Source organism: Emys orbicularis, chromosome 2 (assembly GCF_028017835.1).
Source record: "Emys orbicularis isolate rEmyOrb1 chromosome 2, rEmyOrb1.hap1, whole genome shotgun sequence".
In the NCBI taxonomy this organism is placed as follows: Eukaryota; Metazoa; Chordata; order Testudines; family Emydidae; genus Emys; species Emys orbicularis.
The window spans coordinates 42,902,890-42,927,506 of record NC_088684.1 but is presented as its reverse complement, the minus strand read 5'-3'; the positions used below and the strand labels follow the sequence as shown (position 1 = coordinate 42,927,506).

Below are 24,617 nucleotides of genomic sequence, written 5' to 3'. Positions count from 1 at the left end.
TTTATTAGAACCACCTATCCAGAACTTTAAGTTCATGACAATTATTATAAGATTGGTTAAGAGGATTTCTTAATTACAACCCTCCCAAGAAATTAATGACAGTAATTTCCAATCTTTTTGAGTTACTTCATTCATCTGCTTATTGCAGAATGCTCCTCATATTTCTCCTGATGTAATTAAAGTATGACAGGTGTTTAAAAACCAGTTACCACTTTGTATACGTGGAATTGCATACATCAAGTAACTCTGAATTAATCCTCAGAATACTATTTTATTGAATAGTAAAAATAGTTTCAGTACAGTGTTTTCATTCCATTTTCTTTTACATCACTGTATGAAATGATCCCATCCCCTTTGCCGAAATTGAACTATAGTCCATTTTTCAATATAATTTCCAGTGCTGAAACAAAACAAGCCATACATAATACTTGTGCATATTTTAAATATGCAGGTAGTGAAGAAAACAAGGGCTTATTAGCTGCTATGACATTAATATTAAATCAAAACATCTCATCAACTAACATGATACTGGGACCTGTTTTAAGGGGGAATGCAATGGGCAAATCACACTTTTGGGGGGTGGAATATTTCTGACATGAAGCTTTTAACTGAAAAACCCAAACACGAGGACAGTTGGGATATATCTTGTTGCACTCTTAAATGTGAGCATCTTTGTTAACTGTTGCAGAGCTAATATTTCCCCAATTTATCTTATTGAATATTGTTAAATAATTCAGGGCCATACTGTCCCCTCCCTGCAGTGAAACCAAAAGAGCAAGGAGAGACCAGGCCAAGAAACTAAGTGGTAAACCTCTGAGTCTCCACGGAATGTCTTACTCTGGACAAAGGGCTTTGAGGAAACCAAAGAGTAGTGAGTACTAAGGAGCTTGGATTGGCGTCTCCAAAATCTGCAGCTCTTGGGGATTTGAGGGTAAAGGAAAGTGAAGCCCTGTGGGGTGACAGCTGGTCTTGTTCTCATCCATTTGGATCTGTACTACTACTCATTCTGTGGGCTGCAAACCTTGCCACCCCTGCATAAGGCTACAGGCAGAGTGGGAGGAGGAGCATTAATTCCCATGCGGATATCCACCCATTTCTGAAAGAGTGCCATAGGGCATGGCTGCTCCCCAACTCCATGGAGTCAAAGATCTTGTACAGACTTCTGCTGGCTCAGGGGGCTGTGCCTAGGGGTTCTTGCTCTTCCCTTTTTCTGTGCCCCATTTGGTTTCATTGGCTTCTTCTCCCTCCATTGGCACTAGGGGAGGGGCTCTTCAAGCCCACTTATCATTGACACTTCTAATGTCACCTGTAGCTGGCACTCTAGGGAACAGAAGGCCTCCAAACTGACTGTTTCCTCTATGAATTCCCTTAATTCATGAGACAATTACAGTGAGAGAAAAAATGTTCAGTTTTGAATTCAGTGTCACTATCTAGCTCTAGATAACATGTTCAGGTTCCTTTCTGTTCTCAGAAAATGGAGTGGGAAATGCATGCTAAAAGGAAGTCAGTTTGACTTGAAAGTCTGTTTTCACACAGGAACGCATACCAAACATGTGAGAAGACTTCATTCTACATGTTTACCACAGACCCAACGAAGCTGCCGGTCTGTTCGGAGGTCAGTTAGTTCATCAATGGATCTCCAACTGCACTGACAAGCATAAGCCCGTGATCCCTTCTTCTTTATCATCTTTGCTCTTAATTTACTGAGTTCAGGCATGTTATTCCTGTCAATCAAATAAGTTCACTTTAGTATCATGTGAGTTAGTTTTTTTCTATAAAATAAGCACTTAGCACTATGGGGCCAAATTCTGACATTGGATGTGCGTACACCGGGACTGACTTTAGCGGGAGTTGTGTGTGAAGTTGAGAAAAGATCTTAGCCCATGCATTCTGCTGAAACCAATTCTGCTGAAACCACTCTAACAGACTAGCTTTATAAAGACACCTTATTACATCTGGGGTTTTTTTACGCACATTTTTAGCATCCTAGGTGCATTACACTTTAATGAGATTGCTGGACAGCTCTTGCTTCTATGGCAGTCTATATGCATGCAGGAAACTGCCAATGAGAACAGCAGTGTTACTCCTCTCCAGCTACTCAACGGGCTCCTGGTTCTGTTGCCTACATCTACTTATCTTCTTCCAACCCACAAGCTCTCAAGACTGTTTTTCCCTCTCCTCGCCTCCTTCTTCTATCATGAGATCTGAAGTGAGAAATCACATACAATTTAAGAACATGTGTAGTGGTTGTGGTGCCAGAGCAGCTGCTGAAAATCCTCTTCCTTACCTGAAGGAGGACCAGAAGCACACAGGCCCCCCCAGTAAATGCAGCACTGCTGCCCTCAGAAACAGTTCCCTGTCAGTTAATGGACTGTCATTGTAGGAGCTTTGACTACAGTAACTATAAAGTCCCCACGCAATGCTGAATGAAGTTATTTAACAGGCCAGTCTCCTTTTTATATGCAATTTTAAAATCACCTTCATGGTAAGTATTGATGTTATAATGCAATAGCATCTCTGATTTAATAATGAGTTATAGGCTAAATCAGCCATGGGCTGCTCTGAAGTTTATACAGGTCACGCTAACTTTTTTGTTACTAGAGCAACACAACGTTCTAGCATATAAAAATTCAAGAAGGCAAACTATTGGGTCAAACCCCTCCTATTACATTGTTTTTAGTGACATCAGTTGGAAGAAAAGGAACATTTTGTACTGTGGTTAAGTCGATCCCTTCCGTGGGTGGTTTATGCACACTGAGGTCTGTGGTGGGGAGGGAGCGAGGGTGAGGTTAGGGGAAGGGAGACAGCCACTCTCTGCAGCACTGGTTCCCTCCCTCCCTCCCTCCCCCCAAAAAAAATATCTGCAAGAAACACGAATGATGTATAATCCTGACTGGGACAGAGCATCTCGCTTGCTCTTCCTCCTCTGCAGTATACAACCCCCAGGGAGACAGGAGATTATGGATCAGCAACCACAGGGAGAGTACAGTGCAATAACAGCCATTCCTGCACTCAGGCCAGATAGTAGGTCATGAAACAAGCCTTGGGCCTTGATTCAGAAAAACACTTAAACACATGCTAGACATTAAGTGTGCACTTAAGTCTCATTACCTTTAATGGGATTCAAGCATGTGCTGAAGTGCTGTCTTGAATAGAATGCTTTCCTGAGTAAAGGTCTCAGTGTACTGTCACTATTGTTTGCAGGTGTATTGAAACCTGAAGTTTTTTTAGGCTTAGTTCTCTGCTGGTTCTGCAGAGGGAACTCCATCCTCCAAAATATCAATCGGAAAGAAATACCAAGTAGACTAATGTAGTATTAGCTCCCCTACTTGGGAATAACCTAGGGAGGGGTCAATCTGGTCTAGAGAGTGAATCTGAAGTGTGTTATAAGTATCCATTTAGTTTAGATTCATACAGTATCAGCTATCCTATTCTAAGTATCTTAAACTGGTTCACTTGTATCATAAATGAATCCATATGCACAGTGACATTCTGCTGTCAGGAAATAGCATATGCAAGTTAATCACTATGGGGTCTGTGGTGAAAGGGATAGGGATGGAGGAGTAAGGTAGAAGGCAAAAGGGATCACATCTCATAATACAGACGGATAGACAATAGGGAGAACATCAAGTCACAAGTTACTTCTACGCTAGCATCCAGCAATGCAAATGAAGAGGCCAAAGGACCAGTATATTTTGAAATAACTATTTCAAAAAGCAAGTGTAAACTTAATGTTTTAACCATGACTGACATTTAGCCTGCTCTTTCCATTAATCCTTCATCTGCTGCCCTTATAGATGTTCAAATACTGCACTGATGAGCAGAATAAAAGTGTTTAGATAGAAATTTGAGAACTAAAAACAGTGGGGTAGATGCTTATTTACTCACTTGCTTGCCCATCCTTTACATCTCAATTTTACACTATTTATTTAGGAAGGATTAACAGGTTTACAAATCCATGCCATGTAAATATGAGAAACAAAACAATCACTACAAGAGTGAGCTTTTGTTTAAAGAGACATTACATAGGATTATTGTCATCAGAGCTCTCTGTTTAACAGAGTGATGTTACAGAGTAAGCATTATTACAAGATCTATGACATGTTGTTTAACAGACCAGGCATGTCTAATATTAATATTCAAAAAATTGGACAGCTGGTTGTGTTTGCAAGTGAATGTAATCAAATATCTGAGACCTGGTCTATGCTACATAGTTAGGTCAATGTGAGGCAGCTTACGTCGACCTAATGATGTCAGTGTACACACTACAGCCTTGTCCCACCAATGTAAGTGCCCTGCTACACTGACATCATCACTCCACCTCCATGAGAGGTGTAGCTTATGGCGGTGTAGTCAGGGTGACGCAGTGTCAGACACGGCCTTTCTTATATGGGCTGTTGGCTCTCTTGTCAATTTCAGTTTTGTGAAATTGACAAGAAAGCCAGGTAGCTAGAGCCTGGCAGCCCCCAGCTCCCAGCCAGGCTGCTGCCCAGAGGCCCCCTACTCAGGGAGCCGAGAAGCCCAGGCAGCTGCCCCCTGCTCCCAGCCAGGAGTAGGGAAGTGAGAAGCCCAGGCGGCTGCCCCCCACTCCCAGCGGGGATGCTGCCTGGAGGCTCCTCGTTCCCTGCTATGGGGAGGCCGAGAAGCCCAGGAGGCTGTCCCTTGCTCCCAGCCAGGAGTGGGGAGCCAAGAAGCTTAGGGGTGGGGTGGGGGAGCTGGTTCCCAGTAGGGAGCTGAGAGTCCTGGCTTTCAGCCTCCCACACTATCCCTCTTCCGTTGGTGGAAGCTCTCCTAGTGAGGAGGCACACCACCAACAGAAGGAGGGTAGTGTGGACATCAGCCTCTGCAGTAATTACTGTGGTGACTGTAAGTCAACCTGACATATGTCAACTTAAGTCTGTAGTGTAGACATGCCCTAAGTATATCTGTCCTCTGTCTATTCCACTTGGTACGTAACTGGTTCATTCTCACTTTTAATCCCCTAATTTGCTTTGTTAATTCCAGGTTAGCCTAAATTGCTGAACATCATGTTGAGGATTACACATTTTAATCAAATTAGAAATAGTTGATAACAATGCCTTTCACTTGATTAGATTCTTTATTTTATTCATTTAAAATCTCAGGAACAGAATAACTTGTACTTTAAATAATATACATTCTGCCCTTTAGTTCATGAAACTCTCTAGTTACCAAAGAGTCATATCAAAAACTTATCAGTGCAGAGTATTTTTAATAATTTGTATTAATAAAAAAAACAAGGGTCTCTCTGTCAATTCTTAGGATCAGAGAGAGAACAAGGAAGAGACTATTAATAACAAGATGACTTACTAATGTGTTATTATTATAAGGTGTTAGTGTTCTTTACAAGCTACAATACACCCCCTGGTGTTCACACAAACAATCTGAACATCCAATTAACCCGATCAATGTATTTTAAGAGAACAAACTTTTGATCAAAACAGATTTTATCAAAATAAATGGAATGCACTGTATTTAAATTCCCTGTATAAATCAGGAATAAACCTCTTATTTGTAATTACAATCCAACCTAGGAAAGGTTTTAGAGAAATTAGAAGTCAAAGTGGCTAAAGGATAAATTCAGGGACTTCAAATCCCCATTGTGGTGGGGGAGAGGGAGAAATACCACAATTTAACAACAACAAAAAAAATATTTTGAAAGTGATTGGTGCAAGGTTTTTTCCCATGGAAAGCCTTGCATTTAGTCAAGCTTCTGCATTTTTAAAACAAAGGCTTTTAAACTGCTTAAGTCTCACTGAACAGCTTATATACATAGCATGAGCACAGTACTTAACAGTGGAGAGAAAAAAAAACTGACAGAAGCAATAAGTCTATGTCACCCAAAACATGGTGGCAAATATACATAAGGACAGTCATACTTTTACTTTATTCATAAATGAGACATACTGCAGTAGAACACAAGAGGCCAAATTCATCACTAGTGAAAGTGACACTATTTACAAGGAACAGCACCTGATTATGCCAGCAATAAATATGGCTCTTTATCTATTAAAATGTACATTTTTGATAAGCATATTACCCCTCAAATACTAATTTCAAGTCTACCTGAGGCATACCTGAAAAAGAGATAATCACATGACTTATCCCATTGGTAGTCATTGTAATGAGACACATGGAAGTCACAGGCAGTACAACGTAGCTGATCACATGTTCTGTTCAAAGTAAAATAATCAAATATCAGTGATTTATTACAAAGATACATTAAGATTTCAAAATCAAGTGCTCAAAAGTTACAAAATGCCAGAACTAAGGTGCCCTCTCATGCATAGGCATTCTACATGCTTTAATTACATGAGCCCATACCATACTTTCCACTGCCACATTCAGTGCACCAGCTGGATGGTGCGCTGGGAACTAACTAGGTTAATATAGTTTATGTAGGCTATTGTCTCAACTCCTGCCTCATTTGGAGGGTGAAGGTGGAAGATGCGTAGTGAATGAGGCACGGGATTGTAGGAAGAGAAGGGATGGTCTCATGGCTAAGGAAGCAAAACGCTTCCCTGGATTCTATGCCCGCCTTTGCCAGAGAGTTCCTCTGTGATGCTGAGTATATCCCTTAAATCAAAAATTGCACAGGTGGCTACTGTGAGTTCCTCATTTTCTGGGTGCCTAATCTGCAGAAGTGCTGAGCACTCAGAGCTACAACTGATGTAAATGGGAGCTGTGCTTTAAACATACAAAGTGCCATGCAATTCTAATGTCTCTGAAAAATCAGACCCTAGGTGTCTCAAGTTGGGCACTTACAATTGGTAGACACTTCTGATAATGTTGGTCTTAATCGCTCTGTGTCTCAGTTCCCCATCTGTAAAAATGAGAATACCACCACCTCCCCTCACAAGGGTGTTGTAAAGATTGATGTTTGTGAAGCATTCAGATGCAATGGTGCTAAGTGTCTAAAAAAGTCTGTAAAGGAATTAATAATTCTGTATTCAGTGCAGATTTGGATGGTACACAGTAAATAAGGTATGGGACCATACACTGAATGGGAATAGAAAGAAATAAATGCTTGACTTGACAACCATAACATTCTCCTAACATAGTTTTTTGCATGTAATTTACTGGGTTTTTTAAAGCAAGCTGAACAAACAAATTCCACCCATACTGACCTCCACGGTTGGAATCTTTAGACACACAGCACAGAGCACTCTCACTTGAGCTAACAGAATAACTAACTGGTGATAGTAATAGTTTTAGGTGGTTATCTGCAGGACAGCCACAAGAGGAGGATGAGACACATACTTTGTCAGCAGGCTTCTCACATGTTGGCTAACAGCAGAGGTCTGTAGGGAATTCAGACTCCTGGGTTCTGCTCCAGGTTCTGGAGGAGACTCTTCTATCCCAGTCCCCAACCATGTCTTCCTCTCCCAGGGGTGCTATTTCTATCTCCATCTGCCCCTGTTCCCCTCCCTGGAGCAGGGTCCCCATTCCCCCATTTCTTATCCCCGGCTCTTCCCTCTGCTTCTCATTCCTCAGCACTCGAAACAGGCTGACTCCTCTTCCACACTGCCTGGGCACCAGCAGGGGAGCAATAAGAGCACAGGAGAGAGGCTCCCTGATCTCAGTTGTGGTGCCTGGCAGATTTGGGTGCATGTTTACAGGGGCAGCAAAGGTACCTTTCTGACCCCACAGGGACCATTCCCCACCCCCAGAAACATTTCGAGACCCTGCTCTGAATTATGGAGGCATTAGAGCTCAACAAAATGGTGAACTTGTTCTGCCAAATATTAAGAAAAGTTATTTTCCCTTGTTCTCAGAAATGGTTAAACTAATTTTTCTAAACGTAAAAACAAAACAAACAAACAAACAAAAAAAATCAGCCTGAGGCAGACATTCAGCATGGAAAACTTCAGTCTAAACAGTTAGCTTCACAACCAAAAACAGGGTCTTATAATGGAAAGTTTTAGGCAACCCTAACTCCAGGCAGTGCTGTCAGTTCTAACTATAACATTTACAAGACAAAAAATAATAATTGTAGCTTTTTGAAGAGAAATCCATATATTAAAAGGTCATATGCCAGTGGTTTTCTATTTGGTCTTCAGTTTTATTTCCCTTCACTCCCCACTGATGTACTCACCAGTAACCTAAGCCCTTGTAAGATTCCTATGTTTCATCGTGAATGAATGTCCTTACAGTTGGATCTTTCATCTGCAAGTTCTAAGGCTTTCTCTCTATATTTTTATACCATATACTGTTTCCACTACCAGCCTGATCCTGCAAACCCTCACTTGTATGAGCAGTTCTACTGGCCTCAACAGGATGGCCTATATGTGTAACTTCCAGTGGGACTACTCCTGTGCTTAAAGGTCCACATGTGTTTAAGTACCTTACCAAGTTGGGGCTTTTAGGACTATTCATGTAAGAACTGCAGGATCAGGACTTAATATAAAGGAGTTTGTTAACATAGTGCTCTATTTTAAATAACAAAAAACACATTAAGAAACTGAGTACACCTCTACCTCGATATAACGCTGTCCTCAGGAGCCAAAAAATCTTACCGTGTTATAGGTGAAACCGCGTTATAACAAACTTGCTTTGATCCACTGGAGTGCGCAGCCCCGCCCCTTCGGAGCGCTGCTTTACTGCATTATATCTGAATTTGTGTTATATCGGGTCGTGTTGTATCGGGGTAGAGGTGTAGTTAGCAAAGCGGTTTTACATTTGCCAACTAATCTGAAGATAGCCTTTTCAGCAGCAGCGCTGTGAATTCCCGAGTGTAGCCAAGGCCTAAGGAGCAATACTCCACAATTCCTCTTTCTAAGCAAGTTTGAGTGGTTGCATGGCTTGTGTAGCCACAACTAAGTAGGTCCACTAAACAAAACTGCCTTTTGAGGTAAGGGGTGTAAAGGTCACATACACAACTGAAGCTAGTGTGCACCAAAGAGGCTTTACAGGGAAAGATGGAGGCCTTGGCTACACTTGCAGCTGTACAGCGCTGTGAGTTAAACCAGTCTTCATACAGCTGAGTAGGGAAAGCGCTGCAGTCTGTCCACCCTGACAATTGACAGCGCACTGTCGTGGCCACATTTGCAGCGGCATTGGGAGCGGTGCATTATGGGCAGCTATCCCAGCGTTCAAGTGGCCGCAATGTGCTTTTCAAAAGGGGTGGGGTGGGGTGGAGTGTAACAGGAAGTGTGGGGGGAGAGAGAGAGTGGATTTTTGGAGTGCCGACACTGTGTCAGCACCCTGCCTTGCAAGTTCCGACCCCCCTCCCTCTCCACCCTCTCTCACTCACTGAAAGCAAACAGCAGCTGTTTGTTTTTTTTCCTCAAAGACCAGATAAGCAGCCGCTCGAAATGGACCCCCCGCCCCAAGCAACGCCTCTCTCTTCAAGCAAACATTAGCTGTGGGCGTTCCAAAGGGAGCCCCCCTGCCTGCCTCTACTCATTCACAGCAAACAGTAGCTGTGTTTGTTTTTTTGATAAGCAGCTCCTGGAGCGCTGGAGTTCACAACAAAACAAAGAGAGGAACCTTCACTTAAAAGGATTATGGGGAGTTTCCGGAGGTCAATCACTGCGTAATAAGGTTACTCCCCATTTACACTGGAGCACCAGCGTCTCAGCCACTCCGCACCAGCTGTTAATCCTCTCGGGGAGGTGGAGTACCCGCAGCGCTGTAGCCACGGAGATACAGCGCTGTAAGTGCCTTGCCAGTGTGGACGGGGAGTGAGTTACAGCGCTGGGGGAGGCTTTATTGCGCTGTAACTCTCAAGTGTAGCCAAGGCCTCAGTCTCCCACATAAAATCCCTGTGCAAATCCTTAGCATAGGAGTCAAGATCTGGCCCATAATTCTGGTTGTGAAGATGCTGTTTGTTATAAGCACTTTAAAAACATGATTTAGAAGAAAATTCCCTTTAGGCTGAAATTTTTTGTGACTTGCTGTAAGTTGATGGGTTATTTTATTTTTTTAAATGTTACCTGCAAAGGAAAAAGGTTGCCTTGCATGCTTTTTCCTTCCTTAAAATGTCTAAAGATGGCCATGAAACTTTAATTGATTTTTTTTTTTAATTAAAAATCCAAGTCCGGCCTAGGCTGGATAACTATGACTGCAGAACTAATGAAATGGTGAAATCATAAGAGCCAGGACACCCTACTTTTATAAAAAGGGCCATAGAATCTTTAGTGTCAATACTGAGCAGATAAGCTCTCAAGAGGTCTCTAAAACACACTCATGAAATAAACCACATGTAACTCAAGTTATCAAAATCTCTTGCATGTTTAGGTAAGGCAAGTTTAACCCACTTATTTAAACTCTCAACAGAAACTGTACATAAGACTGCCCATTTGCATTATTACAATATCTTTCAGATTTCCTACCTCTGTGAAATATTTGTTCCTACACCACGTGGTGTAGAGCTTCCACCAAGATACACTGGACAACAGCTACATGAATTCAACAGAGAAATAGTAAAATTAGTTAGTCATTTGGGAAAAGTAGCATAATAATAACCTACACTGATTTGACCTAGTGTGTCCTGCTCCAATGAGCACATGTACCTTTTCAGCAAGTCCATTACTTTCATTAGAATGGCAAGGCACAGTATTTGTAAAATAAGTGTTACTTTATTGGACTTATGCTGAACATCCTGGAGCATATAAGGAGTTAAAAGTTTTTCAACATGTTCATAAGCAAGAGTCACAGAAACACTCTACTATGTGCAGCATGTTCACCAAATAGTATAGGGACTTAAAATAAACACAGAAAAGTAAAACAGAACATTAATTTTGAACTGTTAATGCTTTTTCATGTGGCAGAACATTATTTACAACTGGAGTAATCTTTAGTACTTTAATTTAGCATTAGACAACATGCCTTATATGGATAGACTCAAGGAGCTCAATCTGTTTATCTTAACAAAGAGAAGCCTAAGGGGAGATTTGATCACAGGATACAAGTACCTACACGGGGAACAGATATTTAATAATGAGCTCTTCAATCTAGCAGACAAAGGTATAACAAGATCCAATGGCTGGAAGCTGAAGCTAGACAAATTCAGAATGGAAACAAGGTGTAAGTTTTTAATGGTAATTAACCATTGGAACAATTTACCAAGATTGTGATGGTTTCTCCATCGGGGCAATTTTAAAATCAAGATTGGATTTTTTTAAACATTCAGAAGGAATCATGTTGGGGGAGGTTCTATGGCCCGTGTTATACAGGAGGTCAGATTAGATGATCACAATGGTCTCTTCTGGCCTTGGAATCTATTAAATGAATGAAAAACTTACTTTGCTCTTTGGAGTCAGAAAACTGTCAAAATGCTGAATTATTTGTCCTTTCTCCTATGAAAGCTCCCCTAAATACTTAGTTCCTTTGTAATTCAGAGTCATCATAGTTTAAATAGTATACATTACTAGACTGATTATAGAATTTGCACACTAGTGTATTCAGTTCAGCATTCTTCACGTACCTTTTACCATGAGCCTGAATGGAAGCCCTATTTCTTTCAGATGTGGGACTTGCAGATTTAGATTTCAGTTTCTATTTCAAAACAGAGAGAGAACCAGGCAGCATTACAGCAACATACACAGCTATTCAGTTTTGCTTAAGAAGCAAGGGCCAGAAACCTCTCTGATGGAAGCTGGAATGAGGATAGAAAAACTGCAAGTTGCCCATCACCGTGATTTGGCTCTTCTCAAAAAGCATCACAATTTTAGCAGATACCCCCATTGGTGGATAGGGAACCAGGCTCATAAAACACCTATACTCATCCAATTTCCTCCCCAAATGCAGATTCCCCCACTCTGCAGAGGGCTCTGTGAAAAGCCCATGCAATGGAGGCAGCAGATTCCGCCCCTCTCCATACAAATCTATTTGGGTGTTGTGGGGCAGGAGGGAATAATGATCTGGCCCAGGATAGTAATCAAATAAACTCAAAATGTACATCTTTCAAATCTATCCAAGCTCAGCCCTCCCCCCGCCCCCCTTTTTTTAAGCACATCCTAGATGTCTCAAGTGTGGCACTGAAAATTAGTAGGCACTTAAAAATTGAAGCCTACGTGACTTGCCCAAAGTCATACAGTAAATGCATAGCTTAGCTAGGAATTTAACTCTGATTCCCAGTTCTGTGCGCTAACCATCAGACTATGCTTCCACGAAACACTAACACACCAGACTGCAACATCAGTTAATAAAATGGCGAAAGGAGGTAAACTGAAGAAGAGAGAGCTTCTATTTAGACAAGTAATGACAGAAAAAGAAATTGGAAAGTACAAGACCATTTAATTGGAATTTCTGAAGTTTTCCCTGATAGCAGCTCATATAGAGTTTATTCACTGAGTTATGGGATATTCGGATACTGGCCTTGTGACCCAAGGACTTCTTGGTGCCAAATGGCAGAAGGCACGGGGGGTGCATAGGGTTCTACAGGGATCCTCTGGGTTGGATATAAGCATAACAGTTCACCAAAGGGTGGCATGTGAGGTCTCTACCAAGAGCCAGTAGCCCACTGCTCACTGTCATCACTGCAAAAAGTATGTGCGGATAATATTTAAGGAGTTATGTATCTATTCTAAAATTTATGTTGTTAAGGTCTTGGAGTTAAGGATGGTCACTAGTAGGTGAAACACCTCAAAAATTTTCCTTTCAGACAGGAGGCAGCAGACACCTATCACCCTGGGCTGGTCATTTGTGTATTGTATGGCTCACAATGTAGGCCTATTTGCATACTGAGCCACAGGCAAAATAAGAGATTGTGAAGTCTACAAGAAAGGAAATTCACAGGATGAAACAATGAGCAGGGGGGTGCCCTGTCTACGAATAAAGACAAAGGATGGGACTGATATATCTTGGGGGGGGGGGGTGAGGGGGAATACAAGGAATCCTTCATACAGGAGCCAAGCTGACAGCATACTTGTCTCATGAAAGGAGTATCACAGCTAAGCTGGCTAAAAAGCGCTGCAAGGATTTTGGGTGAGCCAAACTCTACAAGACATGAGAGTATCTTGGTAATTAAGTCTAGGCTCAAGAATGCATTATAACTTTATTTTATATGTAAACATTTGTTTCCAATACTACTTGCTATTACTTGAATCTGTGCTTTGTTAAATAAACTTATATTTGTAGTGAAATCAAGTATATCGAAAGGCTATGTGTTGAGTGGAGAGGTGCTATGAGATAGAACTGGTAAGCTGGTGAGTACTGTTTCTTTGGAAGCAGCGAATCTGTGAATACTGCAAATACCAGTGGACCAGGGGCTGGACACTAGGGAGACGCCTGGAGGGCTCAAAAGTTGGACTGTATCTATCACTAACCTGTAGAGTAACAGTGGGGCCTGTAAGGCCTAGAGGGGAGTGCTTGTGTGGCCTCTGGCTGGAGGAGTTGGGGATTACCATGGCAGGCATAGATAAGGCAGGTGGTAGCTAGGTGCCTCACAACCCTGGGTATCCCGGCCTAGGCAATGTGTCAGGGCTCCCTCAATCTCTCCTGCTAAAGAAAGAAAGAGAGAAAATGACTGTGTAGCCTGGTGGTTAGGGCACTCATCTGGGAGGTGGGAGACCAAGGTCCAGTTCCCCTGCTCCAATGTCTCTTTTACTACTTATTCATAATGGAACAGCGTCAACAGGAAAGACTGGGAGCCCCACACCAGAATATCGCATAACTCAGTAGTTAGAGCATTTTCGTGGCAGGTTGGAGATGCCTGTTAAAACCCTTTCTCCCCCCTTTGGCAAAGGGGGGGAATTGAACCTGGATCTCTCACATCCCAGGCAAGTGCTCTAACCTCTGTGCTAAAAATTATAAACATCATATTCTCCTCTTCCCATCATTTTCTGTGGAATTTATTCCTACTTAGGACCCTAAGTTACTTGACTCCAGGAGGTGGGTTGCTGATCATGGCTTGCTAACAGAGATAGGAGGGATAGCTCAATGGTTTGCGCATTGGCCTGCTAAACCCAGGGTTGTGAGCTCAATCCTTGAGGGGGGCCATTTAGGGATGGGGGGGGGGGGAGTTGCGGATTGTTTTGAGCAGGGGGTTGGACTAGATGACCTCCTGAGGTCCCTTCCAACCCTGATGCTCTATGATAGGTACCTGTCTCTGCCACAGCAGTATGGTTTAGGACACACACCTCTCCTTAGAATTTCCCATGGGCTAGCATTGCCAGCTCCCCAACTATCATGCTGGCTTCTGTGATCTCCACAGTCATTGTTTAGGGAGCCAAGGTACCTAACTCAGGCTTTGTGAATTGCAGTGTTGATCCTGTGACTTTCTAGATGCCTAAAAGTTAGGCACCACAATGCCTAAATCCCTTTCTGGATCTGGGCCATAGCTTCCATAATTTCTTGTCCATGCTGCACCACTTACTGAGGAAGAGAGTCTGGTTCTTGGACTCTGAACCCCCACATGGTTCACATATCCTGAGCTCCCAAGTTCACTACACTCACCTACTCTCTCACAATTAAAAAACAAACAAACAAAAACCTCCCCAAAACTCCCTTTTCTGAAAATTTTCTGACTGAACCTCTTTATGCATTTTTCAGAATTCTACTTACCACAGGTTTTTTGGAAAAGCTGCTTTCATCAATGATATCTTTAATTATGTCATCTATGTCCTCTTCATCGATGACAGCCTTTGTTAGTATTTTAGCTGATCTGAAAAATGTAGAGGAAAATCCATCATTGTGTAAAATGAGCAGTTAAACTTGTTTCAAGCGTTTCAACCATACCTACCTAGTTTCAAGAAACATTTAAAAAACATTCAGCTATTTTCCCTCTAACATATCTTTAGTATCTAAGGCATGAAATGTTAGTGGCATAAGAGCAGAGGAAAATTAGAGATCAGCTTGAACATTTGCACACACTACTAAATTATCAATGCAATGTTGAGTACATAAGTCTGTCTGCTTATGATTCCTGACTCTTTTCAGACAAATCAAAATTCAGTAATTTCTGAAGCACAATTTTAATTTGTGTTTCAAAATTTTGATACACAACACTGCATGATTTTACAGACATGTTTATAGTATAATATATAGCTACATATGGAACCATTAATGACAGCTTTGGTGTGCACTGAATGTCCTTGCTTTTATTTATTGATTGATTGATTGATTTATTTGAGACAATCCCTTAACATTCAATGCTAAATTCATACCTTGTGTAAACCAGTTCAACTTGCTGTTGAAGACACGGATCTGTGACTGTTTAAATCATGTCTGATTTTGGCTCTAAATTAACACAAATTAAAAAATACAACTACAAAACTTTGATCCTGCATCGTATACAAGTGCTAAATAATGGCTTTAAAACCTAATTATTATAATGGGTTGACAAAACCTACAATATGAAAGTTCCTTAAGAGTATACATTGAGATGGAAAAAGCAAAGAATAGTTCAGAGTAGTTATGGTACTGTATTTCAGGAAATATAGAATACAGTAATAAGAATCTAACATTAAACCCACTGAAAATCTGCTTAGATTTGTGAATATTTCTATTTAAGGGCTTAAATTATCAATTACAACATTACAGTTTAGCAATTACAGAAAAATAAGGATCAAATGATCAATTAGAGAAAAGGATTTAATGCATTTTTACATCTCTTATCTCCACCATGGTTGCCTCTAGGTTGGCATTTACCACCAGTGGTTCTCTCTCTCTCGCTCTCTCTCTGAGAAACAAACACGAACTGACAATCCTTGGTTTAAATGACAATTTGGGAGGTAAGGATGGTGGAGATGAGAGATTAAAAATGCCTATGTTGTTCTGAAGAAACTGAATGAGTTATTTACAGACTCAGTAACATTCAGTCTTGGGTTTTTTTGGAATGATATGAGCGATTTCAACATTCTGCATACTGTACAATAAGCTAGTGTTTAACCACTAAAAGTCAGGTTACATACTTCATGTAGATAATACATACGTCACTGTATTTTACAACAATAGCATAGGGAACTTTTTACATATCTTGCTAATAAATATTGTACTGCTGTAGTTCATATTCATGTTTGCACAGAATGTTTGTTTATTTTACTAATCAAAATTAGGTGACACCGATTTTTGTACAGTTTATAAACTAGTTAATTTCCAAGTATGGTATCTTGCTAGTCCACTATTAATAATCAATAAAGTATATCAAATAACATTTGTTTACCACAATGCACTGGCCTTGAGTGACATCCTTAGCTTTTGGTTCAACTTCAACTTCCAAATAAGATACCACTATCTTTACTAGTGGTTAGCATCACACTCCAACTTATGTATTAAGGGAGGGCACCAGAGTACTTGCAAAATCATGGAATGGAGTATTTTTAGTCCTGGTACTTTTAGAGACAAATTGAAGCTTCTCTTTCCTCTTCTGCTCTGGGGAAGAGGGTTGGGGTGCAGGGGAGGTATGGGCTCTGGGCTGGGAGTGTGGGCTCGGGGGGGCAGAAACGAGGGGTTCAGGGTGCAGGAGACACCACTGGGCTAGGGCAGGAGGTTGGGGTGCATGGGGGGTGAGGGCTCCAGTTGGGGGTGCAGGCTCTGGGGTGGGGCCAGGGATGAGGGATTTGGGGTGCAGGAGGCAGCTTCAGGTTGGGGCAGAGGGTTGGGGTGCAGGAGAGGGTGAGGGCTCCGGCTGGGGTATGGGCTTTGGGGTGGGGCTAGGGATGAGGGGTTTGGGGTGCAGGCTCCAGGAGGGAGTTTGGGTGCAGGAAGGGGCTCAGGGCTGGGGCAGGGATGCGGGAGGGGATACAGGCTTCTGGGATGGAGTTTGGGTTGCTGGAGGGGACTCCAGGCTGGGCAGAGGGTTGGGGTACGGGATGAGGTGTGGGGTCCCGGCAGCACTTACTGCAGCTCCCAGGAAGCGGCCGCCAGGTCCCTGCGACCCCTAGGTACATGGATGGCCAGGGAGGCGCTGGACGCTGCCCATGCGCCCACAGACGCCGCCCTGGCATCTCCCAATGGTTGCGGTTCCCACCCAATGGGAGTTGCGGAGCCGGCTCTTGGGGCGGGGGCTGCGCACAGAGCTTCCCTGGCTGCCCATGAACCTAGGGGCTGCAGGGACCTGACGGGCACTTCCGGGGCTGCACGCAGCCAGGGGAAGCAGGGAGCCTGCCTGAGCCCCGGGCCCCACTGTGACGTTGACCGGACTTTTAACACCCCGGGAAGGGGAAGGCCCTAGGGGCCGCGGGCACGCGCGGCGCCCCAGGGAGGGGGAGGTCCTAAGGGACGCGGGCACGCGCGGCGCCTAGGGCCGGGGGAGGCTGTAGGGGACACAGGCACGCGCGGTGCCACGGGGAGGGGGAGGCCCTGGGGGCGCGGGCACGCGCGGCGCCCCAGGGAGGGGGAGGTCCTAAGGGCCGCGGGCACGCGCGGCGCCTAGGGCCGGGGGAGGCTGTAGGGGGACACAGGCACGCGCGGTGCCACGGGGAGGGGGAGGCCCTGGGGGCGCGGGCACGCGCGGCGCCCCGGGGAGGCCATAGGGGCCGCGGGCACGCGCGGCGCCCAGGGCCGGGGGAGGCTGTAGGGGACACACACGACGCCCAAGGCAGGGACGGAGCCCTGGACGGCGGGGCCGGGAGGCCGCACCGGGCACCCCAGAGCGCGGCGCACCCACTCCCGCCGCTAACCTGTCCCTCTCCCCGGCCGCCTCCTCGCCTCCGCCGCGGTCTCGCTTCCCGACCGCCCCCAGCGCCTGTAGGCGGCAGAACTTGGTCTCCACTTCGTCCAACAGCGCGTCCAGATCCTCCGCCATCGCCGGTTGCCAAAGAGCCCGCGGGCACGCGCGCCACGGTGGGAGGGGGGCACGGGCTGGGCGCGCCTCCGCGGAAAGACTTCGAGCGACGGGGGCACGGCTGCCGCCCCTCCTCTCCTGCAAACTAATAAAACATCCCCTGACCGCCGCCGCGTCATCCGCACAAACAGGGAAACCTACAGGGGCCCCCGCCAAAAATTACCGCCGGCTCGTAGTCGGCAGGATTCGAACCTGCGCGGGGAGACCCCAATGGATTTCTAGTCCATCGCCTTAACCACTCGGCCACGACTACTTGTGGTGTATGAGGCTGGTGCAGCACGATAAGAAGCATAGTCAACACCTACTTCAGCGCCTTTCTGCAACGGCTGGACTCCTTCTGGTTCTTGGATCACTTTGCTCCATTGGGACAGGCCTTTAAAAGAACTATATTGTGTATGGTCTGTAATGTAATTGTTATTTATTTCATTGATTTATTTGTTAATCAGTGGTTCCTGCAGGTTCAGCACTATGACTGCCAGATTATTAGCTATGGGCATGACCCACAAAAGCCTGTCCTCGCAGCTAGTCACATTTTTGACCCCCACAAGGCCGCTTGCACCCACAGAGGTTTTGTTTTTGCAGCTGCGCCCATCAAATGTACATTTTTGCCACCTGCAAAGCTGTTTGCACCTACACAGGTATTTTTCTTTTTGCAGCTGCACCTGTCATGTCCATATTTTTACACGCACAAGCCCCATTTGTGCATACAAACGTGGTTTTTTTTCCGTAGGTGCACTTGTCATACTGGATCCAATGCTCTCTAAGGGGAACAGGACCACCAAATCCACCCCCCATCCAAGACAGCCTTAGGAGGTGGCAGTTGTAGGCCTTGCCTGGCAGTCTCCTGGCTAGTTCATTGAGGGGGAAATGGTGTATGAGGACTGCAGGTCTCCCTTTCCCTGGAGCTGGCCATTGGCTAAAGCATGTGGGGACAAGGAAAGTGGGCCCAGTGAGGTACATTTGGACGCGCAGCAGTGCTGGATCTAGGGTTACCAACTTTCTAATCCCACAAATCCCAACACCCTAGACCCACCCCTTTCCCGAGGAATCGCCCCTTCTTTGAGGCTCCTTCCCCCACTCACTCCATCCCCCCTCCCTCTGTCGCTCGCTCTCCCCCACCCTCACTCACTTTCACTGGGATGGGGAAGGGGGTTGGGGTGCGGGAGGTGGTGAAAGCTCCGGCTGGGGGTGCAGGCTCCAGGGTGGGGCCAGAAATGAGGGGTTCAGGGTGAGGGAGGGGGCTCCAGGCTGGGACGGCGTGAGGGCTGGGGATATGGGCTCTGAGGTGGGGCTGGGGATGAGGGGTTTGGGGTACAGGAGTGGGCTCCAGGCCGGAGCCAAGGGGTTCGGAGTACGGGGGGCGGGCTCAGGGTTGAGGCAGGGGGTTGGCGTGCCGGAGGGGGTGCGGTTCCGGCTGGGGGTGTGGGCTCTGGGGTGGGGCTTGGGATGAGGGACTTGGAGTGCAGGAGGGCTCAGGGCTGGGGCAGGTGTTTGGGGTGCGGGAGAGGGTGCGGGCTCTGGGAGTGGTTTGGGTCCAGGAGGGGGCTCAGGGCTAGGGTTGGGGTGCAGGAGGGGGTGCGCAGTGTGGGGTGCAGCTGGCATGTCCGGCTCCTAGGCCAGCGTTTCTCAAATGAGGCCACTGTGTCCACCAGGGGCTTTTCTTGTGGCCACAACCTCCTGGGCTATGATTGGGGGGAGGGAGCAAAGCAGCAGCCCTTCCCCCTCCCTCTTGCTCTTGGATGCACCGCCTTGGTGTTGATTGCTGGGGCTGCCACCAGCGGTGGGGCCCAGCCCCCCTCTGGAAACACCAGGGGCACAACGCTGTAGGAGCAGGCACCTGGTGAGTTCCCCACCTTTCCAGGGGTGGTGGGGCTCAGGCTTTGGGCTTCAGCCCTGGGGTGGCCAGGAGGCTGGCTCTGGACATGGGGCTTCAGGCTCCAGTCCTGGGCTCTGGATGCACAGTGGCAGGCCCCAGGCTCCAGCCACGCGGCTTCAGGCTCTGACCCCTCCACTGCCTCCCCCGACCTCCCCATCCAGGGTTTAATTTGTCCCCAGGCTTGCCGGGGCTGAATAAGTCTGCTGTGAATAGTGATACTTGTATGTTTGTTAATATCACTTTTCATAACAGACTCCTGCCACCAGGGATGCAGCCAGTGCCACAGCTCTCTCTACCCTCATGACTGGACAATTACCCACAGGCTACCACGGCTTTGGGGATGGGGAGGCTGCAGTAGCATAGGGATCCAGGGGAGCAGGACAGCAAGAGTGTGATAGCTGCAGAGTTGTGCCGGCTGGGAGAAGAGCAGGCCAAAATGGAAGGCCAGTCAATTCCATTTCATTGACACGCCATTAACGGGGGCCAGAGACCCACACTGAATAATCCTGGGTTTATATGAGGAAAACAGGAGCTCTGTATGGTATGGGAACATGATGAGGGAAGTAATAAAAGAGCACGAGAGGCCTTCCTTCTTGGGGAGTTGCTTTCCCTTCTTCTGGGTGAATCCTTTCTTCTACCAAATAGGATAGAGCTACAGCTACCATCTGTAGCAGCTTAACTGGTATGTGCCTTTTGGTATTTCAGGCTGAGAACGGGTACTTCATTCCACATACTGCTGTTAGTAGGAATCCAAGGTAGAACAACCGGTGGTGGAGGAATCTGAAATGGGCTTTCTGGGAAAGTAGGCAGGGAGAGGACATGTGAAAGGCTCACCCTGAGAATCCCCACTTAGCTTCAACTCAGCTAGGGTCCCAAAACCAACTTGCTGAGTACTGGTATGCTGCCTCACTAGAGATGAAGGATTCCACAAGGAAGAGAAAATTCCATCCTGGGAGAGTCCATCAGTTAGATAACTGGAAGGGTGGGGAGGAATAAAAGTCCCTCTGGGGGCGGCCATGAAATTATCTTTGGGGCACAGTGGAGAGGCTTGGAACTGTTGCTGCATCCATGACGCCTTAAACCCCTTTCCCCAGCTGGTTCCCAGTACACAGCAGGTCTTCTGCAAAAACAGTGCTGGAAGTGCTATGCGACCTGTTCCGTAAAGAGCCTCTTAAAGGGTCTTCCCTGGTCTGTATAAGCCCCCCTTTTCCACAGCACACATCTCTAGCTGACTTGCTTCATTGGGAGGTTGGAAGGGAATGGTTTATTGAAGAAAAAAATACTCCCTGCTGAGAGAAGCTTTGATCTACTCACTGTATTCCACCCTCCCTTTGTTAGTGGTGTGATTTTCTAGCCCTCTTATCTCTCTTTCCATTACCTGGCCTTTAGGAAATGAGTTTGTATCCCCCATCTCTATTTCCATAGTACAAATCTGCTGCCTCCTTTTATGAGATATCAGACTGGAAGTGGACATTCCTGTTTGTTTTACCCTTAACTAATTGCTTAGGATTTTGGGGTCCACCCCAACATTTTACACAATAGTAGCCATCCCACCTTGGTCACAGGATAGCATGGTGTGATTGGGACATGGGGAAAGCTCATGGGTGTGATCTCATTACAAAGCTAAATGGTGATAGGCCAACTCAGTGCTTAAATGGGAGATCATCATCTTCATGAAGGTAAGATTTCAGAGTAGCAGCCGTGTTAGTCTGTATCCGCAAAAATAACAGGAGTACTTGTGGCACCTTAGAGACTCTAATAAATTTGTTAGTCTCTAAGGTGCCACAAGTACTCCTGTTATTTTTATGAAGGTAAGAATAATTTAATCGTCCATGTGGGTGGTCAGCTCCCAAGATGTTCATTATTTTGTTGTGTGCACCCAAGTGATGTGCTAGGAAGTGAGGGAGAGTGTTTGGGCCAAACCCACATTTTTGCTTCCCAGGGCTGCATGCCCCCAACTAGTTCTCATTCACTCACTCTCAACTGCAAAACATGGCATCCTCAAAACATGGCATTTGACAGAGGAAGAAGTATGACCAGCAGGTGAGCACCAATTATTATAATTACAAACTTTTAGAATCAAATGCCTTTTATAGTTATGGACAAAAGCAGGAAGATTAAAATATAAATTGCATCTTTGTGGCTGGAAGTTCTGCCCATGGTGCTTTAGAGCAGTATGACTGAGTAGCTTTTGGGGTATGTCTCCATTTAGAGGCAAAATGAATCATATAAAATGAATAGTACAGTTCAGTATTTTATATATCGGTCCTTTTAAACTAAAAAATGTGAGCTTTTCACATGTTGCAATTTTGAGAAAATGGTCCAGTTTCGCTAAAAACCTGTGAGGTTTCACTTGGAATAGAACCACTTTGGGATAAAAATGGGCCCGATCTCTTTAAAAAACAGCTATGTTTTTGAGTGAAAATCTCAGCATTTTGAAAATTCATGGCCAGATTCATAGCCTTGCTCTGGCCAAGTTACCATGGTCCACTAGTGCAAAATGGTAGTATACTCCACTGAGTAGGGGAATCTTCTGGTGGTACATAACCACCAGTGCAGTTCCTATGTCAACCCCCTCCTTGTATTTGCTATAAGGGGTATGGCTGTGACCCCACAGCAGCCACCTGTTCCCCTGATGCTGATACAGACTTTGTGGCTTACTCTGGGGACCAGGCCAACGCCTAGCAGCTCCAGGATTGACGACTGTAATGGAGGCTTTAAAATGTGATGCTAAAATCCTACAAAGTAGTTAAGCACTGGAATAAATTGCCTAGGGGGGTTGTGGAATCTCCATCATTGGAGATTTTTAAGAGCAGGTTAGACAAACACCTGTCAGGGATGGTTCTGCCATAAGTGCAGGGGACTAGACTAGATGACCTCTCGAGGTCCCTTCCAATCCTATGATTCTATGAAATTGGCAGAGGTAATCTGGGACAGTTTAACTACCTGATAGTACTTATAATATAATTTTAGAAATTGGTAAATTTTGAATTGATGGTACCCCCTTAAACACATGTAATTTATTTATTTTTAAATAGTTTTTTAGAAGATATCTTAAACAGCTGGGGGATTTTTGCACTGTTTTTATCATATTTTTGAAGCACTTCCTGTAAAAATGGAATGTTGCCTATTTCTTTATTAATAAATCCAGGCAAATGTACGTGATGTGAATCACTGGTCTCCCAACATGTGCTGTATGTTCCTCCATCTTCAAACACACATGGAAGGTCAAATGTTTCATGTTGGCACAAGGCCAGTTTTCTCAGTTGTAACACATTAAGAAAAATGATGGAGTTGAACGCTGTATGTTATGTTTGATTGGTAACTCGAGGAAGCAATTTAGAGAAAAAGAGAAAGAAATAAAATAAGCAGTGCTGTCTCTTCTAGCAAGTTGACAAAAAGCTCATTGCTGGCTTCTCTTGCAAGCGCTTTTCAAAATTTGTCAGCCTGTGATGAAGTGAGGGCTACAGTCCTTAACAGCTCCAGGCAAAGCCTCTGGGTTACAAGGTGTTTTATAATTCTCCTGGTACTACGAGTAATGAATTGCAAGTCGTCTTTGAATTCCCTTGTACTTAAGCTTTTATTTCAGAGCTCCATTTTCCTTCCCACACATCTCTGGACTCTTTGAATACAACCAGCTTATAATGACAGCACTGCTGGGAGATGTGTTAGGTAGAACAGTTGTGAGCCTCCCCGTGGTTGATGCTATGGAAGCAATTGAATTGCATTGATCCTGCTCCAGCTCTTTTTAGTAGTCCCTTGGTTAGGAGCTGGTGTCATGTAGGTAAATTTAGTCCAAAAGTGGATTCTTTAGTGGAATTTTTACATTTGTCTTTCACAGCTGTGGAGAGTTTAGACTAATCACAATTCTCCCTGGTATACTATCATTTCTGTAATTTGAAAAAGGATCAGGAGCCTGCAGGCTTGGAAAATCTTGAAGAAACTCTTGTCTTGAAATACATCATCACATGTGGAAAGACCACTTGCTGCACCATCATAAGGAGCTTAAGAATGCCGAAATCAAGTACTTTTCTGGCATTCTTTCAAATAGCCTTAGAAATCTAAGTACATTTTCTTTTGCCTGCAAAACAGCTTCTTTCCCCTTCAATCAACCCTGTGGTTGTCAATGTGTTTATCTGTTGTTAGGTGTCAGAAATGTATGGAGTCGCTACAGGATAACTGTGCCAAAGTCAGGACTGCGAAGGGCTTCTCTCATGAATCTACTGAAGTTTTGCTCAGTTGAACAGCGTTTGAAGGCCTGTGCCTTCAAACCGAAGAGATTGCTTTTATAAAATTTCTTGCCTGCTGCTGCCTTGTCATTCTAAACTTGGCCTGTTGCAATCATATAGACCTACTGGGCCACATTAATTCCTGGTATAATAGTCAGTGGACTTACACTAGGGTGAATCTGACCTATTGGGCCAGATTCCTCATTTTGGCCAAGCTATGCTCAGCACAGGAATGAGGGTATGGGGAAAGGAATCAAGTTGGCTTTAAGCCACCTTTGCAATGTTACTCCTAGCATAAGCTGGAGCACCTTCAGGGCTGCTGTAACTTATACTCACCACTAACTGCCATCATGGGTTTTCCACAGCTGAGATAGTCAGAGTGTGGTGTACTTCAGCCATGCCACCATCCTCCCCCAATATGCCTCTGATGCTGGGGACTGCAAGAGAGGGTGGTGTAGAGTCATTCTGGCAGCGTTTCTCCACTTATGCAGGGGGTATTTCTTGGGGGGCATTTCTGTCAAGTTTCTGGCCCCTATACATCACTGGAATAGTGGTAGGAATAGAGTTAGGCCATTCTAGGTATTTCCTATGTGTCAGTCACTCTGCAGGCCTGCAAGTGACATACCTTATGGGAGAGGGCTCCTTAGTCCATGTGCTTTTGATTGAGGATCTTGGGTGGAATGCACTTCAGACACACTTGCTTTACTCCCTCTTCATAGAGGTGGAAGGTTGTTTCACCTTTCACTTCATTGGGGGTTTTGCA

At 44.9% G+C, this 24,617-nt stretch overlaps 1 protein-coding gene and 1 non-coding gene across 2 annotated transcripts; both read right to left on the bottom strand.

Annotated features, from left to right (window-relative positions):
- Positions 1 to 257: 257 nt before the first annotated feature.
- On the bottom strand, positions 258 to 17,710 carry CFAP418 (cilia and flagella associated protein 418). Its single transcript, XM_065399525.1, has 6 exons — positions 17,586 to 17,710; positions 14,527 to 14,626; positions 11,447 to 11,517; positions 10,353 to 10,418; positions 6,096 to 6,191; positions 258 to 1,724 (listed from the first exon to the last, which is right to left on the bottom strand). Exons 1-6 carry the CDS (start codon positions 17,708 to 17,710, stop codon positions 1,565 to 1,567), a joined length of 618 nt encoding a protein of 205 aa, XP_065255597.1. The 3' UTR covers positions 258 to 1,564.
- Positions 17,711 to 17,920: 210 nt separating this feature from the next.
- On the bottom strand, positions 17,921 to 18,002 carry TRNAS-AGA (transfer RNA serine (anticodon AGA)). Its single transcript has one exon. It is a non-coding gene; the product is annotated as a tRNA-Ser (tRNA).
- Between the last annotated feature and the right edge of the window lie 6,615 nt (positions 18,003 to 24,617).